Source organism: Acanthaster planci, linkage group LG02 (assembly GCF_054643075.1).
Source record: "Acanthaster planci isolate LZ-2023a linkage group LG02, COTS_SCS, whole genome shotgun sequence".
Taxonomy (NCBI): Eukaryota; Metazoa; Echinodermata; class Asteroidea; order Valvatida; family Acanthasteridae; genus Acanthaster; species Acanthaster planci.
Genome location: NC_141778.1, coordinates 10,438,761 through 10,459,428, shown reverse-complemented (window position 1 = coordinate 10,459,428; position 20,668 = coordinate 10,438,761). Strand labels below are relative to the sequence as shown.

The 20,668-nt window shown below is 41.0% G+C and overlaps 1 protein-coding gene, 1 non-coding gene and 1 pseudogene across 3 annotated transcripts; 1 reads left to right on the top strand and 2 right to left on the bottom strand.

The window, feature by feature from the left end:
- Positions 1–5,822: 5,822 nt before the first annotated feature.
- Positions 5,823–20,130, top strand: sf3b6 (splicing factor 3b subunit 6). Its single transcript, XM_022233213.2, has 4 exons — positions 5,823–5,917; positions 13,297–13,415; positions 18,055–18,193; positions 18,508–20,130. Exons 1-4 carry the CDS (start codon positions 5,888–5,890, stop codon positions 18,595–18,597), a joined length of 378 nt encoding a protein of 125 aa, XP_022088905.1. The 5' UTR covers positions 5,823–5,887; the 3' UTR covers positions 18,598–20,130.
- LOC110990655 (uncharacterized) lies at positions 7,577–10,183 on the bottom strand (annotated as a pseudogene). Its single transcript, XR_015424557.1, has 5 exons — positions 9,903–10,183; positions 9,371–9,535; positions 8,995–9,078; positions 7,771–8,577; positions 7,577–7,624 (listed from the first exon to the last, which is right to left on the bottom strand). The product of XR_015424557.1 is annotated as an uncharacterized LOC110990655 (transcript).
- Positions 17,294–17,420, bottom strand: LOC147799874 (U6atac minor spliceosomal RNA). Its single transcript, XR_015424608.1, has one exon. It is a non-coding gene; the product is annotated as a U6atac minor spliceosomal RNA (small nuclear RNA).
- Positions 20,131–20,668: the final 538 nt, after the last annotated feature.

The window sequence follows — 20,668 nt, the reverse complement described above, 5'->3', positions numbered from 1 at the left end:
TCTACGAGGCGTTAAACGATCTTTGGGACGTGATGATGCGCATCAATCCAACCTGACCCAACTTCAGTTGGATGGACGAATCATGAATCAGGCAATTGAATAACACTTGTGGTTACGTGCTGCAACTTAAAGCGCGGCCCGGCCTAAGTCCTTCCAGTTCGGGTGCATGATCAGATTGGACTCACCCCTGGAGCTATTGCTACTCGGCTTGCATCAATGTGGAGTACTCACACTCAATTACAACTCGGGTATGGCAGGGTACTCATCAGCCTGTTCACGATTATTAGTACACGAAAATTAATTGTACTTGGCCCAAACTCGATTCTTTGTACACAGATTTTGGGTATATTTATCAGATCCTTATAGCTAGGTACTTGGTACTCTACCTACTCCGGAGAAAAAAATCAGTACTTCATCACTTTCTATTGATAGCGTTTTTGCGCTGAGTGACGAGCATAGATTGACAAGAAACGCCGGGTGAACACAAACTGCCGGAGAATTCATTGATTTGTCAATACACATTTTTGAACGAATAGGGTAGAAGTTGAAAGTGTAAAGCGATTGTTGCATGTGTTTTAAGAAATACACATGCATACTGTGTTCACTTTAGTATTTCTTTTCTGTATTGTAAGTATACATGTACTCACTTGGACTCAGACTTCAGTAGGCTACTCCGCTCGCGATTGGACCATTGACTCGGCCTGTATTCGCCGTGCATCGATGATGTGTTGGACTCGGGCCCGGACTTCAACGACCCCGGCTCCTAAAGTACTCAGAGTACTCTGTACTTTCATTTGACTGGAGGACTCGATTCCAACACTGGTTTGCACAGGTCACTATATAGATAGATGATTGCGCTTCTAATCTGCGCCAAGGCTATAATTATTTGTTGAAATCTATTTTCAGCATAACGTGTTTGATTTATATTTCACAGTTTAGGAATTACGAACGGTGTACACACGTAAAGAAGATTGGACTTGGTTTAACGAACATTGTGATGTTGAAAAATTGCTTCTGGAACATTGGTTTGAATAAATAACAGAGAGATCTTTTTGTTTGTTCAACTGTGATTTTGAATAGGCCTACTACATTGTTTTCTAGAAAACGTGTGCCCCAGAAATTTGCGTTTGGTCATTGGCTTGCCGTAGGAAACAAGTCCCTAATTTTAAGTATATTAAAATTATTATAATGTATATTAATTGTGTTAAGCTGATGAATATCTTGTTTAGTTAAGAGTTCCGTTATAAGAATTCCACAATACAAAGCCTTGCCTTTTGAAGAAGAAGAAAAAAATCATACTACTGCGGCAGAGTTAATGTTTATGTGCAGTAACCTAAATAGAGTGGCACCCTTTATATGTTGGACAACTCAACCGTTTCGACTCGGGACAACTCGACCGCGGTGCCGGTGGGACAACTCGACTATTTACCAAGTAGTCCGTTAATAAAGCCTGGTTTCCATATCGGCATAAGAAACCCAGAGAGCAACGCAACCAAGACGCAAACTGCAACGCAGACATATGGAAACATGTCAAAAAGAAGTATATATCGCCGATAACCCAGACATAACACAAACCAGCCCCACACCATAGAGCTGTACCCAAAAGTGTTGATTTTAACACCCAAGTTTTTACAGTGTATGGATGTAAATAAACAAGTGTCATTGCTCTGTACTTGTGCGCCTTAAGGTTCCTTTCCGTACGTTTTTTTTTTGTGCGTTGTGTACACGATGCGTTCATGCGTTTCAATTTACAGACACAAAAATTGACCCCATTAACATAACACACGTGTGCGTTGCGTTCAGCCGTCAAAATTCCTCCGGGGAGTGATTTTGACGGGTATGCAACACTTGACGCAAGTGTTGACGGGCATAGGGAAAATAAATAAATATTCAATATAGACACGCCGGACATTCGCGTATGTTGTACTTCCCCGTTGCATTTAGAATACATGATTCGATACTATCTGATTTCGAATGTTCTACAAGCACGCATACTGATTCAAAATGTCTGCGCCCAGGAAGGTGTCAAATGTTCTCTGCGCGGAGAATAAGAAGTTACGGGAGCGCTCTAGTATTTTTATGTAAAGTTCTATGCCCCAAACGGATCGGCAAAGTTGAGCCCAGTTCAACTTCAATGCCGACTGTCTGTGTTGAGTTGCTGAGTAGGCTATAAAACACACACGCTTGCATGACGTGCGTACAACGATGTTAGTCTCACTGAGTAACACTCATTTTGACCATTCTCCTTGTTATAGTAGCATATTGTGACGTGACAGAGGGCGCCAGTCACTAAGCACGGTACAGAGTTATAGATGGCGCTCTGCCCAGTAACAGAGGCAGATGTTAGGCGCGCATAGCTAGGTGTGTGTTAAGCAAGCGCGGCGCATAGGCTCCGCCTTGTGCGTTGTGCGACAGGGCAGCGGAAGTCACTGCTTATAGTCACGTGAGCGCGGGCGTGGTCTGTGCAAGGGTTAGAGTCACCTAGCCTAGTGTGACTGTGCCAAAGTCCGAGTGGTGCGTGTGCTGTTGAGGGGCTCGGTAGGTTTAGGGGCTGATTGGTGGTGCGGTATAGTTCCTGATCTTGCGGTCGATGCAAGGGGCGGATTGCTTTCTCGTGACGTGAGTTGCGTGTAGCGCAGCCCTGACAATAAGCCCCGCAGACTTGCTAAAGTCCCTGATTCGGCACTGGATGCCCACAATTAATTGTGGTGTTCGCTGCTCTGGGTGAAGTCCGGTCATGTATAATCACGCAGTCTCCCCGTCAATAGCGCCCTCTACTGGTGTATTGGTTGAGTGTGTTGATGAATAAACCAGCCGCTTGTTAATTATTGTATATAAGTCAGGAGTCCAGGCGAAGTTTATTTCAAGTCAGGTCTGTCCAGGTTACGCCATTAAGTTTCGACCAATCTGATTAGCCATCATCTCGACGAAGACCAACTTTCTTGGGGGACGGTATACTTCGGTCCCAACGGACTCGTCCCTAGCTGCTCAGGGACTCTCCGGCGTGCCGTCCGACGCACCGCGCCTCGAGGAAGAGGGCGAGGGCCTTCGTCGGAGGGGCGCGGCGTCACAATATGCAGCCCCAATCATCAACAAAATAGCTGACCGTTATACAAACTACATCAAACTGAAGTATCAGTTTGGCTCCAAGAGGCAACACTGCCACCTAAAAACAGAATTTCTTTCCCAAAAATTCCCGAGTTTCGGGCGCCATTTTGTTCAATTTTTGGTGGAATGATGTCGCGCAGCGTCTCTTCCGCGACTGTCTGTCTGTGGACCGCCTGCGTTAAACGACCGTATGACACCATATTAACCCACATATAGTAGTTGCATGTTGCGACTCCCTTCGACTGCGGGGCACTGAGCGGGTTAGGGGAGGGAGCAGGTTAGCGTAGCGGTTCTTTCCTCGCTTTGTACCAATGAGGCCTGGGTTCGAGTCCCAGCTTGGCCCGGCCAAGGCCTTAAGTGCATTTGGTTTCCACTCCGCACTTGCCCTTGCAGGTTTTCCCGGGTACTCTGGTTTCCTGCTGTCTCTAAAACTTGACCTTCATCCTAACTCCGTAATGTGATGCTGATTAATAAAGGATATGAATAAATGTATAGTTATATATTGGCGCAAAATAGCCTGAGTAGCTGAAGCACCATTAACTACTACCACCACTACTACTATACAATACTACTACTTCTTCTTTTTTGCTGCAACGAAATTGGTCCAGCAAAAATGTGAATATTCAGCATCCAAATAGACAGGGCTAATCGATTCGCATGCTAAACCGAAGCTACATATAGCTACTGGTCCCTATACAGTATAGGGATGCGGCGGCGCGGCGTACGTGGCCTCGACGCAAGTGACGATCGGGCATGGCCCGGCGCACGCAGCGCATAGTCTGCGGTTCACAGGCGCCTACGCTGAGTAATATCGAACCGGTCGAGTTGTCTCAACGGTCGAGTTGTTCGGAGTCGACTTGGCAAACGGTCGAGTTGTCCAAGACCCTTAAAATATTGTTCCACTTATAGATTTATGGTGTTCCATATGTGCCATCCGGCGTCGCATTTTTCAGCCGGCGTCGCATTTTTCAGCCGGCGTCGCATTTTTCGACCACCGTCGCATTTTTCGACCACCGTCGCATTTTTCGACCGGGCGTCGCATTTTCGACCGGGCCTCGCATGTTTCAACGGGCGTAGCATTTTTCGATGAAAAATTTTAACTTTGACCTCCACACAGCCCATTTGAAGCTAGTTATTGGACGGAGAGAACCCCGCCTTTGTGTTGGTCATTGTTTAATCGGAATCTCAGAAATTCTTTACAGATTTCTAGGGGGGATGTGTTAGGTAACAATAGTCTGGAGTGTATATACGGATTAGACAGGTAAGGGGGGTACCCCTCCGTCCCATACCAATCCACATGCTGTCCTCAAGACCTTGGGAAGTCATTTCGTTGAGTGATAAACACAAGCCCCCCTCCAAATAAAGAGAGATGAATGATCTCAAGCCCATGACCAGACGGCCTCCACCGGGGGAATGCCTGAACCACGGACCATTGCCTGAACAACTTCCAATGTGTGAGAAAAAAAATCAGTCTTGGCTTTCTCTGGACAGATTTTAATGGTTCAAAAAGTGTTTTTGGAAAAGTTTTCGTGATTTTGTATTGCTGACAACTTCTGTCAACCAAGAAAAAGCAAAATTTCTCTAAGTTATGGTGCGTGACATTTCTTCGCCAAGGGGAGTTACAATTTAAATTATAGACCGTACTGCGATAAACGCTCCCTCGGGAAGCATGTCTTCAAGAAGGCAAAAACCATACCAACCTGAGTAAACAATAGGCCTACTATATTGGGTTTCATTTTTGTAGCAACTAGTAATCATCAGTACGGGGACATTTTTCACTCAAAAAGCTTGCAGAAGTGAGAAACCAAATTGAGCGAGGTGAACTTCCACGAGTAATCGGGTTCATTAAAGGGCTGTTAATTTATTTACATACAGTTAATCGACGCATACATGCTAATTTATCCGTTTCCATAATCATTAAAAATATGTACGCACACTTTTAGCATCCACGTCAACAACGTCAGGTCCGGCTGGAGCAAGGTTGACCATTGATGATTAATGGCTTATTCACATTGAAAGGCGACGCGAGTTGAAAAATGCGACGCCCGTCGAAAAATGCGACGCCGGTTGAAAAATGCGACGCCAGTCGCAAAAATGCGACGCCCGTTGAAAAATGCGACGCCGGCTGAAAAATGCGACGCCAGTCGAAAAATGCGACGCCGGCTGAAAAATGCGACGCCAGTCGCAAAAATGCGACGCCCGTTGAAAATGCGACGCCGGCTGAAAAATGCGACGCCAGTCGAAAAATGCGACGCCGGCTGAAAAATGCGACGCCAGTCGAAAAATGCGACCCCCGTTGAAAAATGCGACGCACGTTGAAAAATGCGACGCCCGTTGAAAAATGCGACGCCCGTCGAAAAATGCGACTGGCACATATAGAACACCATATAGATTAGATTCCTCTCCCTTTCTTTGCAGTCCACCCCCCTCTTTGTTAGTATATCAATTTTCCAGTTTAACCCACCAACCATTTCAATCTGATTATTACTGGGGCCCATCTTCTCATTTCGGTCCTCAGATTGCGCTTATCCAACGTCAAATGGTCAAAGATCGCAATTGGGAAATGCAATGTCATGACCTTCAGCCTTCGTCACTTAGGCCTATATATAATTCCTTCCATTTTACTTAAAAAACCTTTCGCAGGAATGTGCAACTCTAAAGTCTTAAAATATTTGCCAGTTTAATTTTATTAATGATGTTCCAACACAAGCTAGTATTATTTTTAAAAACAGTTTATATACAAGAATAAGTAACGTGTTCACGACGGATTCCTTTCAAGATGGCGATGCAAGCTGCCCGACGACAAAATGTGAGTTAAAATGTACCGAAAATCTTCCTTTGGGAGGATTACTTGAATAAAATGAAGTTGAATTATGAATTACATTAAAGATATCAATATTTGTGGAAAAGCTAGTGGTTTGTTTGAGTTTCCTGGTCATCGTTTTGGCATGTTTGGGGTGTCGGTCATTTCGCCCCGTTTCAGCTTCGCCCCTAACCACTTCGCTTCTAACCACTTCGCCCCATCCCGATATCGCCCCATCCCTGCATTGCCTCATTTGCACTTCGCCCCATTTCGATTTTGCCTCGTCGAAATCGTCCTTTTTTATTTCTTCTTTTAGTTTAACAAAGGCATATGCAACAAATAAAAATGTCAACAGTTTTAGTGGGCCTACCGTCCTAGCCTAGCCAACATGGCCAAGCATGACAAGTCAGACCATGGAGGTAGGAAAAGAAGGAGTTAGCACGGGTTCTCCCCTGGTATAATCCCAATTAGCACCTTCCGCGGTCGCTGCAGAAAGCTACGGGTTTTCCGTTGTGGCTGACTAGTTTTACGACCACCGCTAATCCCCTTGTGCGCTATGTCTCATGCCGCTCGCTCTGGCCGTTGCACTTGCAAATAAGCTTTACTGGAGTTGATATTCCTGCCATCAAACAGTCGAATATATCTTCAGGACATGCGCAGTAGATTTCTGGCTTGGGGACGCTATCGCCATGTTCTTTTTCGGATGCGCAACGAAATTCTACCCCACTGCAGATTTTGAACGGAGATAATCGGCCAATTTTTTGGCTTTGAGAGGTAATTTTTCAGATTTCGAAAAAACTGAGTTTTGTAGATTTATATGGAGAAATTTTGGCTGTTTTTGGAAGGATCCTGCTATGCCCTGTGAATGAAATTAACGGAAAATGCTTCTGAAGCGTGGCGCTTCCGTGTTGAATAAGAATTGTAACTTAGCGATGCTTAGCACTTCCAAAAATAATGATAATTGCGATGCCTAAAACGAAAACATGACGCACTTCTGATTGAATTTAATATAGAACTGGGGTTTTTATTCCCCTATAATCACACCGAAGCGAAGGAATCGGCATTGATTCAGTGTTATTACGTTTATGAGACATGATCAGTCATTGAAATATTTTTTATATTTTATTTTTAACACCGGCCTGTTGAATTCCTCGTCATTTCTATGTACATTTAATTTCAAAATTTTTCCTAATGTCAATGTGGATAAGGAATTACATGTGATCGTAAAACTGAAAATAGGCTACTGACTAAATAGCCATGGTACATGTACATGTAAATCACAAAAGACATGAAAGAAAAAGGCCTAGCCTAGTGAGATTAGGCTATACACAAGCATAATTTTTTTTAATAATATGTAGTGTCAGTCATCATTTCATTGAATCATATATGAGAATAAAATGAATGGTCATGATCATTCGTAGCCTAATTTTTGTTTTCCAAATTAGCACCGAATGATCAACATGTAAATCATGTACATAGGCCTCCTATGGTAGGGAGCCCACACATGCTACAGGCCCTTATATCGTGGAGGTTGGAATGGCCCAATGTTAAATTTTTTTGTAAATTAATTGTACACATTTTAATTTATCTTTCAGTCATCAGTGACTCCATGCATATTCATCAAGAATGGCACCACACATACGTTGTCTGAGGAATCTCTGTAGATTATGTGGTCATGACCGAGCAATCATTGAAGGAAGATGTCCGGTTAAACTTTAACATTAAAGATAAACTTTAATGAAGGCAGTTACCCGTATCTTTATCCATAAGTTAAGAACCATGTCCAAGAATCGCTTGGAAACATCTCCTGAAAGTTTTCCTTGGGTTAACGTTTGCCAATAGTTATGTACACGTCTCACTGAAAGTATCTTTTCTTTCAAAGAACTCTTGACATTCATTCCAGGGAATTTACTCAAGTTGGCTATTGTCAAGAATTGTCTAGAAACATGTTCAAGGGTGCGGAAAAAAAATATATACATCATCGCCAACATGAAATAAGCCACCTCTGTTCTTTTTCTCTATCCATTCATTTGTGTACTCTAAGAATGTTTTCTTGGTATCAGTTTTACAAGCACGCCACTTTTTCAAAACATTGCATAGAAATGCTGCAGTTTCGTTACTTTGTCGTTTCAATTTCTGGTTAAGAGCAAATGGGATATACCCTGCGGCATATCTCAAGACCTGCTCCTCCTCTCTTGAAAGGGGTATTTCTTTATCATTCACGGTTTCATCTGGATTGTCCACAGAGTATCTATCATTAACCATCAAAGACAACACAGTCTGCAAAATATACTGGTATGTGATGTGAACAAACTTTCCACTGCTGTCAATATTTAACCTGTTGAGCAATTTGATGAAATCTGAGGAACTTTCCAGCTTGAAATTGTGGAATGCTGTCCACATCATTGCAGATGCCTCAGGCTTAAGAAATTTGCCATCGCCTGCTGTCAGAATTGCCCACAGGGCACACACCATGTCAGTGCAGTAGGTTTGCATCTCAGCCCTCTCAATCATTGTGAGCAGCATCACAACAAGTCCCATGGTAGCGATTGCCAGGGGATAACTACCAGTGAAAAACGGATTAGTCTGCATTCTCTGAAGAGCTGTCTTGAAGTAATCTTGGGATTTTTTCAACACATCCTCTTTTGAGAGTGATGGTCGTTGCTCTTAAAAAAAAAACAGAAACAGAAATTTTGAAGAGTTTAGATCTTGTGCTGTAATGAGTATCTCGCAGGTGTATGTCCAAAATACATGTATTTACAACCCAAGCAAGTCGTACAAGTACTAAATTCTGGGTAAAGCTGGAATTGAAATAAAAACTGTTATTAACATGTTTGTACATGTACTTCATTATAACAAGAATACACAAAGCTTTTTATTCTCAGTTATGTTCTGACTGTTTTGTGTCCAAGTGACAATAGTGCATAGAAAAATTCCTCTTCTGTAAGTAAAAGTAAAACATGGTCCATAAACTAAAGTTTTGCGGAAATAAATCGTGGCTTTTGAAAGGAATTAATGCCACAGCTCAGATCACTTACGACAGTTGACGACAGTTACGTCAATATATTTTGCAGAAAAATTACCTTGCTTGTGTGCAGGCTGTTCTTTGTCCTTAGTTCTGCGAACATCCTGACCCTGGACTTTGGAACCCTTGCCTTTAGGATGAGCTGCATGGAAGAAAAACAGGAGACGTAATGTACAACGGAAATGACTCACTGAGTTAATGGTTAAAGAGTTCCACCCATGTACAACAGGACAACACTGTGCACAAGCCCCTGTGCACAAGCCTATGAGACTGTCTGAATAAACCTGTTTTTTAAGTACTTCATTAAGCTAAATATCACTTTTACGGAAATGTAATCGCTTTCTGATTAACTAGTCCAGAATATATTGGGTATACATGTACATCGTATAACAGTGTCATGAAATATATTATTAAAAAGTGCAAATGAAATGTACCTTTTTTGATGCTCTTTCCTCTCCCTTTGCGGCGCTTCGCCCCCGAGGTCTTTGTGGTAGACTTAGCATGCTCAGAAGATGGAGGGTCAGGTTGTGCTGAGGCATGTGATGCAGTATCCACCAGTGCAGGCTCTTCATTTTCATGGGAGGCAATGTCTGACGAATCTACTGGTAGAAATGAATATGAAGCAAAAAAAAAAAAAAAGAGTAGGCCAACAGAATTAAGAGGAAAAATGTAGCATGTTGAAAATGATGGCAAGTCATGGCCGGCCAAACCATCCATCTGAACATTTCATTTTTTTTTTTCAAATTATGCCTAGCACTGCCTAGGCCTAGGCCCTAATCATGCTAATGTAAATTGACAACAGGCAGTACAGGATTAGGACATGCAGGATCGATCATCATCGATGCATTGCATTGTCATGTGCATGTGCAAGTTTTGTCACCCTTTTCTATTTTAGAGGGTAGTAACCAGACATGTCAAGGCTGAAAAGTATGTTGTTCACTCAAGGAAAGGAAAGGGAGCACTTACCATCGGTGAGCCCGGTAGTACTGTCGGCTTTGCGACAGAAGCAACAAAACCAGGATCCCTTTGGAATGTTGTCGTCGGACAGCCCCACGCAATCGAAATGAAACCATTCAATACTGCATCCGGCCTTATCACAGGCTATCATGTCTGTAGTTGCCGGAAGTCCGCACACACAGTATCTTGGCATCTCTTCTTCACATTCATCGTTGGGAAAGTAAAAAATCTCCTCCTCACTCTCCGAAAAAATCGCTCAAATCAGACCCGTAATAAAAGTCACCAGCTCCGTAGGCTGCCATTTTTTCATTTGCGTTGGGAGCCGGTGCGCGTGCGCAATGCCTACTAATATCCCAGCATGCAACGCGCTTGCGGTTTTTGGCAGCCCGGACCGTTGTTTACTTTGCGGTCGTGATCTTATCGCGGCATGAGACATAGCCCCTCTGATCTTCGCTAGCGCTAACTCCTTCTTTTCCTACCTCCATGGTCAGACGTTCTGCTAGCTACCGCCATACCGGCATGACCGGTATACCCCCAGAACAGTGGGGTTCGACATCCATGGGAGCGGGGCGGATGTTGGACCCCACAGTTCTGGGGGCATGGTTCCGCTTGAGACAACTTGCTAACACGAATGTTCAATGCATAGACATTGCCTATTTCTGACCTCGCAACTAAGGTTGCATGTATGATGTACGATATTTATTCACCAGAATCAAATAATCGCCAAAGATGAAGCACAGATCATACTGTGTTTTTTTTAATAGGTGCCTGGTTCTGTTTTCGAGAGGTAGGCCTACCAGTTCATCATGCAAAAGTACATGTAATTCAAACACCGAAATTTCTCAATTGAAAGCTTTACATGTAAACATGGTAAATAGAAAAGAGGGACGGGGGCTTGGGACTTACTTGGGGAAATGTTCATTTTTTAATCCAACCATGGAGGTACATGTACATGTAGTGAAACACCGTCAACAAGGGTACATGTACCCCAATATGAGTTGTGCAATTCACATACATGTACATGTAGGCCTAAATTTGTAGCTTTGCATAAATTTGTATTGCTTTGAAATAAAGGAAATAAACCCAATACAAGTCCAGCTGTTCATTTCACCAACCTACATGTACATGTAGCCAATAGTGAGTGAATGCCATAGAGCAACACCATGCCCTTTCGGGAACCCCTTTCAGAGCTCCCCACTTCTGGAGAGGCAAACTCAAGCACTGATGGGTGAAGTGGAAGTGTGGCGGTGGGGCGAAGTGCCCATGGGGCGATGCGCTTAGGGGCGACATAGAAATGGGGTGAAGTGACTGTAAAGCTTTTTGTGCTTTTTAGAATTATGAATGAAACATGATGGTCTTCTAGGCCTAGGCCCACCCTCAGATCTGGGGGGTCCGACGTCCGCCCTGCTCATGGACGTGATGGAAGTGGGATGGACATCGGAGTAGGGGATGTAGGGGATGTCCCCGGATGTAGATGTAGATGTACATGTACATGTAGGTTCAATGTTGAACGTGCATGACATGTTGAAAAGCAGTCATGGCAGCTCCAGTTGGGTTATTCAATTTTTTCATGTTTTTGTCACATCTTACATGTAAATAAAGATTTTTTAAGTTCAAGTCAGGTTTATTTTAATTTTCAACCATGCTGACACCACAGACAGGGACAGGTTGTTAAATAAATCATGATGTAACATTAGGCTACCGGTAGGCCTGCATGTGCATTATCCAGGCCTTCAAAAAGTTTTAAAATTTCATTTCCTAAATCTAGCCCGGCTATCTGGCTAAAGTGCATTCTTTATGTTCTTTAAAAGTGCGTAAATTTCAAATCTGTGCACACAATTTTTTAATTTTGTTGTAATTTTAATGGTCCATTAAAATAGCACAAAGTAATACAAATTTTGGCACATGAATCTGCAGGCAACAGTCGTACATGTACATGTATGTACATGTACACGTATGAGACTGACAATGTATACCAGTACACGTTTTGCATAAATTTAAGTTAAGCTTGGGTCTGTTGTCGCGTCCATTTGATATTTGTGCTGCATGAAGATATAAAATGTGACACTTATGGGGCACAGATAGGTACATGTACTGTACATACTGTACCTGTTTCGAGTTTGATATGTCTGACGGAGTTTCGCCTGTTACTTCTGAGCTCTTTGATGAATATTTGCCTCTTGAGAGTTATTCAATTTCCCTGTTGACATTTAAGCTAGACTTTACTTGCCTTTACAAAATACTCTCTGACCCATTAATTAGAAGAAAAAATCTGCAATAAAAGTGGGACCCCAAACAAAACGAATAACAATCAGAGAGAATAAGAATTTCAAAACAGCCCCCCAAAACTACTACTGTAGTTTGTACTGGGATTCTAGCCGTTACTGAAGGCAACCATTTCTCAGCTTGACTGGTGCCCGCCCCAATAATAATTGAGACAGCTGGAGAATTCTGAGGGAATGGGAACCAGCATAGATCCCAGCATCCCCGCCCGGTTCAACGCTAACCATGGTGTACATGTACATGTAGTTTGATCTGTACAAAAAATATGCACATTAAACGATTGTGCTCAATCTGGCTCAGTTGGGTGAAAACACAAACGAAAGATGAAAAATTGTCACTACACAGACTACAGTGTATACATGTACATGTTAGTGATTACATCAAACCCTGAAACGTGCTTCAAACAGTTTGACATGACGTACATGTACATGTTCATGATTGCATCAAACCCTGTAACGTGCTTCAAACAGTTTGACATGACGTACATGTACATGTTCATGATTGCATCAAACCCTGTAACGTGCTTCAAACAGTTTGACATGACGTACATGTACATGTTCATGATTGCATCAAACCCTGAAACGTGCTTCAAACAGTTTGACATGACGTACATGTACATGTTCATGATTGCATCAAACCCTGAAACGTGCTTCAAACAGTTTGACATGACGTACATGTACATGTACATGTTCATGATTGCATCAAACCCTGAAACGTGCTTCAAACAGTTTGACATGACGTACATGTACATGTTCATGATTGCATCAAACCCTGTAACGTACTTCAAACAGTTTGATATGACGTACATGTATAATAATTTACATGTTGAAGCACATACACTTAGCCATGTTGTACATGTGCATGAACATTTTACTGCAAGTTTTGGTAAATTGTAGTGTTAAAACATTGCTTTATCGCAAACACCATGTACCACACATTGTGTGTACAGTATGTAGTTATAATGTCCTCATTTTAGTCTGTGGAATTCGACAAAAGGAAATTTGGTTTTGTACTGGTATCAAATTACATTTACATGTACAAACCATACCATGTACATTCATATGCATGTATGCAGGTACAAAGATTAACAAGCCGGACAATGTCTTCTTTTTTTCCAAAGGTGAGATTGCCACCTGAAGTCAATCGCATCCTTTACGTTCGGAATCTTCCATATAAGATCACAGCAGAAGAAATGTATGATATCTTCGGCAAATATGGTGCAATCAGACAAATCAGAGTGTAAGTACAATGCTCTAAGCATAATTTTTATGGATGAGATCTTGAGGAGCAAATATTTGACGTCATTGCCATGAAAAGTTAAGGATACACTGTATACATGTATGTATGTGTGGAAATGCTTGGAAAGAATTCCATCGACAGATGCTACTACATGTACATGTAAGTTACCCTGTAGTAGCCTATTAGCCCTCTGAAAGCAATAAAATCTTGTAAAAGTTAAATTCAGCAGTTGAAATGTTGAGATGTTCACTTAGAAAACACATTGAATTTTTCAGACCAGTACCAAAGTGTTTGTGCACAGGGTGTCAAGCAGCATACAATGTACATGTACATGACAGTTTATATGGAATTCTTTCCAAATGCTTCCTTTTTCATTACCCATGTTAACTGGGGTGCAAAATGTTTTCATCAGTACCTACATGTACAGTTGGATGGATTGTTGAGGATTTAGGAGCATTGCTAATAGGCAATTCAGTGACGTCACCAAACCCGTTGACCGGATGCCCGCACGTGCGCACGGGCACACACACACACACACAGAAAGTGAATGAAACCCATGCAAAAACAAAAACATGACAAAGTTTTAACACCCATATCTAACGTTCCCTACATCCATTTACCTTCAAATTTTAGGATGGCAGAAATAAATATCTCAACTATTGATCCCCGAAAAATAAGCGCAAAAAACCAAATACTTCGTAAGAAAAGTGAATAAATTCCTCGCGGAAGCACGCCCGGGGTGACCATTGGCCACACAGTGGTCACAGCGTCGATCGTGCAAGCTCGCACGGCACGCGTGGTTGCACGTGGTTCGGTTTTGATCGGATCGACATTCGGGTTTTCGTTGCTAATCCGGAGCGTGTTTTGAAAGCTACCCGAACCCCTCCGGTCTTTTCCGAAAGAGGAAGGATTCATGTTCATTGTGTGTTTGTCACATCGAAATCGGCCCAGTGGTTGAGAAGCTACGTCACAACCAACATTTCAACGCCGTGTTTCTCCTTGAAGTTTACGATCTTATGTTTTGTGACATCGTGAGTATAAAATATATTTATATTAGTTGATGATTACGAGTTTTTAAGAATATTGGCCAAGTAACAGCGTCCGGAAATGTATTTGTTCCGGACCATGTTGGAGCAGTTTGCACGGAGAAATCGTTCACGTAAAATCTAGACTGCGTACCACTCGACGGCGCCCCCACATATAATAATGGGAGTCTGGGTGCCCGACTAGTTCAAGAAATTCGTAAACGTGAATCATCACCGTCGTATATTTCGAGTCCTTTTATCATAAGCTCATCAAAATTAATCATTAATACCATTCTTAAAGAGTAAAAAGTTTCCCAATCTTTTGGTAATGGGTTTTTTTAAGTTAAAAAATGACATCATTGTACGAGTATGTGCTCCGTAAAATCATCTCATGTGGTGGTTTCTATTTCGTGATAAACTGTTCAGGTGTTCACGTCATGAAGTGAACACCGCGTTAACGTGTCTTTGACATTGTTCAATGGGGTTTATTTATCAAAGTATGAGGAAAAAATGTAATCAAAGAAAGCAAAGCCAATTTGTAAACTTAGAGATTTTGTTTGGACTTTCCGGTCGATCTACACCAATTTAAGGTTGATCATAAAAAAATACTTGTCACTCCAAAATAATGTTTGCTAGGCCTATCTCGAAAAATCTTCTCTTTAAAGTTACCCAATCATTTTGCAATTCTGAACAGAATTTTAGCAGAATGCAACTTTCTTAGTAACTTACTTCATGTTATTTATGGACACTTTCCCACTTTTAGGACTACTTTTGAAACATGCCTAGAACAATAGTGATCAGTATCATTGTAATACAGAATAACCTTTAAATTGTTGCCTGTTCTTTTCCTTTAATGATAAATCATACAAATAATCTATACTTTTGTTTAATGGCAGACGCTATATATTTGATCTTATTATTTTGTGTGTACTTTTTAGATATTTGGCCATATGCCAAGGAAGCTGGTATCTACCGGAGGCACTTCGCTCAGGATGGACCAAGCTTCCCAGTGCAAACCCACGTCAAGAATGGACTCGTCCTTGAACTGCACAGCTACATCCAAACAGAACTGTCATTGAATTTGTTAGTATACTAAAACTAAAATCACAGGTGTGATAGGAGTCAAAGCTCTGCGATATGAAAGTGACAGTTGGCATTGCACCCAAAGGGCTGTAAAAATCCGCAACTCTCTTTACTTACTGCAAATATTTGCAGAATTCCTTAAGGTTGTCTTGTTCCAATTTTTTCTCAAATTAAAGGTAATTAATATGCAAATGATTTTCACTTAATTGAACTTTCATCTGTAGTTTCTGAGGAGTACAGGGTGTGTCAAATACATTAGGAGTATACCGTACACGTACATGTGGCATTGATCCTCAACAATCCCAATAATTGGTGCTGTACTGTTAATAAACACGAATGATTATTTATGCAAATTGATCAATTTTACGCATTGCATATATTGATTAATTAATAAGAAAATGGCTTTATTTAAGATAAGACAAACAGTAATGTTCACCAACATACGTGTAACCACCACATCAGAAATTTAATCGAAGTCTACAGCTGCCAGGAGTCAGGACATCTCGTTTTATTGACATTTATATCAATTAAATATGCAAATCAGGTATACATTTGTATTTTAAATGTGGAAATTTGTAGTAGTGATGTGCAAATTTGTAAGAATGCCAAGTTTGACAGAAATAAAATGTGTCCTTCCAATGTAACAGAAGAAAAACCTTGTTTAAGTGAGCTTTTCCTGGTGCCATTCACTTTATAAAGAAAAACAAAGGATGACCTTTGACCTGGGAGTCAAAATTAGACAGTTGTTTGCGATTTTCAAATGGATGTATCTTGAGAACCGCTTGGCCGTTTTGAATTATTTTTTCACTGTTAAACTCCTGAAGATATGCTCTTTCATATCTGCTATAAATTGACTGTGTAATGAAATAATTTGGAAATCATCTGAAATGCCTATTGCTAACCAAAGTGGCCAGACCTGTAGTGCTCAAAAACAATATAAAGTGCATACATGTACATGTACATATACCAGTATACCATCAGCTATGGTGCAGTGGTCAGGTTTTCAGGGATATTACATATGTAATATAATACATGTATTGTTAAAAACCTGAATAAAGTACATAGTGTCCATGCACCATTCTAAAATGTGATCAATTTGTGTTTTACATGTATATTTTTGCATGAAACCCTAATCTGAAGCATGTACTATTTTAAGATGAACTGAGATGATGATATTTTGGAGAGACCGTTCGTATGCATGCGGTTTCTATTAAATACAGCACAATGAAGAGATTTTGTTGAATTTTAGATTGGAATTTCATGAACGGGGGTTTGTAAAAATATTCAGCACTATAATACCCGCTTCAACATTGAAGTACAGGAGGCATCAAATTAATGCACTTGAAATTCATATTTTTCTGCAGCAAGTATTTTACTACTTACATGTACATGTATGTACATGTACATGTATATGCTCATGTCGGAAGTAAAGATCCTGTAAGCTGAGCATAAACTATGTACATGTACACATTGTACTAAATTCACAGATATTAACATAAACTCAAAGGAAATGTATTTGTTGAGAAAACCTGTTGAAATTACACAGAGATTCATCTACATGTAGCGAAAGATGCCCTACAGAAAATACAATATGCTACAAATTTACTGTAGAACGGCTTGATGAAATACTAGAAAGCAAATAAAAACATCTCAGTTGCATGGCAAAGAATTCTGAATTTTTTGAGAAAAATGGTTTGGATTGCAATTTCACTACCACAGGTGGCAAAAACAGTCAATCTAGAAAATACCATATTTTAATATTATGGAGAGAAAAAAACTTGGTTAGATGCCACGAAGTAGGTGGCAATGCCTTAACCATTTGTGTGTTATAAACGCCTTGCGGCGTCTTCCGTCCTTGTCAAGGGGAGTGCTAACCTTCTCTCCTTTCATACAACACGTTGAAAATGTTTGATGCATTTTGCATTTGTAAGCCACTCTTTACCTTGATTCTTTGTCACAGTATCTTTGTGAAATTTAAAAAAATTTAGAATTAGCCCATGACAAACACCAAAATGCTGTCAAATTGATGCAGGTATTTTTCTGATTTCTACGATATATTTTGCCAACAAGTTGATGCCTGAGAATTTATAAATACTGTAGACGTTTGTTTTTGCAGTGCATGCTGGGAATTATATGCTAATTAGGATGACTCAGCAGTTTTCCATTGCTTGTGCATACATGTAGGCTTTTTCATGTGCAATGTTTTTGTACCGATATGTTGTTTCCAGTGCAGTTGTTCCTGTGTAAATTTGCACAGGTGGATCTGGGGATATTGTCTTTGTACTTGCTATAGAGTCTATTGAAGATAATTGATTTGTTTTTGGTTTCCTTTGTATTAAAATTCCCTAAGAAAACTGAAGCATTTTTGTCCAGTTCCAAAATCTGTATCATAAATTCAAGCCAAACATATTTACTTAACATGCAGGTTTTTGAACTGTGATTTTCAGTAATGAATTTCTGAATGATTATCGGTCATTTCATGATAATTTTATTGATGATTGTTCTCCATTGCTCTTGTTTCTACACCTCAGTGGCACCAATTCTGACACCAAAGGGACAGCATATGTCGTCTATGATGACATTTTTGATGCTAAGAATGCCTGTGACCACCTTTCCGGCTTCAACGTGTGCGGGAGATACCTCGTTGTACTGTACTACCAACCTAACAGAGTGAGTGTCTTGGGGTTTTCTTTTATCAATTGTGATTACAAATAGAGGATGCTGTCCTTGCTCTGGACTGTCTGTTTGTTTGCTCGTCTGTCCGAGTATTAGACCATCTGGCTGCCTGTCCATGCTTGTCACTTAATTTGTGTTTCCGTCTCCCAATGTGTTTTGAACTCAAATATCAGCTTGGGTAATAAAGGTCGAGGTTATGTTAGTGTAAAGATGAAAGATATTTACTGGGCACATATCCTGCCCGTGTTTTTTTCCCCCATAGTGTACTTATAGTCCATTGCTATCTGTCTGTTTGTCTTTCCTCTCAGGCTTTCAAGAAGGTGGATCAGGCTAAGAAACAAGCCGAACTGGACAAGATGAAGGCTAAATATGGACTGAGCACGCCGGAGATCAAGTAGCTGGCCTTCAAAATTATACTTGAACTTAGAACAAGTGTTTCAATGTGATGGCTTTGAGCCTATGGAAAATTTCGGCTCGACCTCAAGTAAAGAGCTTTTCCGCTTGGATTAGTTGCCTCTGTTAAGTGTAACGGGGATGCATCATCAGTACAACATCTACTGTATGAAATGGGAGTCAGGATGCGGATTTAAGGTTGAGTGCTGACATGTGCAAAGTCTCTTTAAGATTCCTTCAAAAACAGACGGAACCCTTCGGTACAAAATTTAGCTTGATCTATTGACCACTGTTGGTTTGTGAGGGCCACCTTTAATCTGTGTAGATGTATTTCCCAAACTTACTGGATATGCCTCACATTGAATACAACTGGAAATCTCCACAGCGCAGATGTTAAGCACAGTTGGTTTATTCCCTGTTCATTTTGTGTACTTATTTTTTTATTACCCCGTTACTAAATTGTATTGCAAAAAGGGAGAGTGTAGGGAATGGAAGTTACTTTGGCATTTTCATTGTACCAGAGTTCTGGGAAGACTTGTATCCTTGTACATGTGTTTAAATTTATGTCGACCAGAAGTGATGAAAGGAAAATTAAAGCCTACCGGTCAAGAAATCTTTTGTTTTAATTTCACAGGAAATACGTGTGTTTGACCCTGTGCAGAATTTGCGACTATGATTCAGAAATTTCCCCCAAGAAATCTCTGTAGGTGCATCCTCTGTCTTCCACCTTGCACGTAAATTTGTGGGCACCGTACAGGTGCAATTTGAAATTGCCGAAAGTTGTATGAGACCGACTCATGCATGATTCAGCCTTAAACATTGCGAACATTGTACATGCCACGCAAACGGTTTTTATTTTAAGGTTTAGGAAACGGGATGTATGTAAACGGGATGGGTAGGTTTGTTCTTCACCTCCGTGTTTGTTTTACTTTGCGTAGAGCCTTTGTATTACGTAAATGCGGCATTATTTCCCCATGTCATCGCATTGATATTGTTACAAGTGCATGTGTTTATACTATTTTTTTTAAAGGAGTGCTAGGTAAAAACGGATGAACATCTATTTGTGTGTGCATAATGTGGGTGTGGATCTCAGTGGTTTATTTATGTTAGCGGGGATGCGTACTAATTAAGCGAGTGTGTATGAATGCTGACTGCGTACATCTGAGTTTTTCACCTTGGGTCCGTTGGTGACGGGAGACGAGGCACCGAAGTTTATTCATCTATTCGGCCGCCTGGAAAAAATGGCGAGTGAAGAAAGCCACAGTTCTCAATGCTGGATAGCTCCTATAATGTGGGTTCCCGTCATGTGTACTTTTGGCAACCCATTTTTACCTACCGAAACCATTGATGAGAGAATAGAATGGATGACATACATGTAATTCGATAATTATGACGTATGATCTTGAGGGACAAGTCCTGCCTCTGTGAAATACAAATATTGGGAGAGCTCACAATTCCAAATGGTTTGCTGTTTGGAATGTTTCTCGACAGCTTTAATAAAGTGTGACAAATCACCATCTTCTTTTCTGTATAATTTATATCACCTTTTTATTTGTTGTTTCTTTTTTTAGCTTTACTTGCCCTCATTTGGTTGACTAGTTTTATGTGATTGAATACATTTCGTAATTGGGCAATGGCCCACTGGGAGAACGGTGTTCAAATCCACAAAGTTTTTTGCCAACGGAAACACGTACTCGGTCCCAGTCCGAAAGCTTGGCACATTGTGTTTTTTTCAGCTGGCTTGTCCAAATTCGTGTTACAGTATACGTTAAAAAAGAAAAAAACTACAGTCGAACGCTGATAAGAAGAGCACTGTTATCAGAGGTAGATCTACAGGGGGTTGCAACCCCCCCCACCCTTCAGCTGCGGACAAAATGGAACTACCAGTGAAATGACAGAAAATGAGTAGGTCTACCCAAAAAAAGTCCTGCACGAGGATTGCGTTGTCCATCTATCTATCTACATGTATAGTTGAACAAAATGTCATGTGCATCGATTTCGGGATCACTTCACCCCCCCCCCATTTCCCAAAAGCTAGATCCGTCCCTGGTTATACAAAGTCATGGACATAACAAG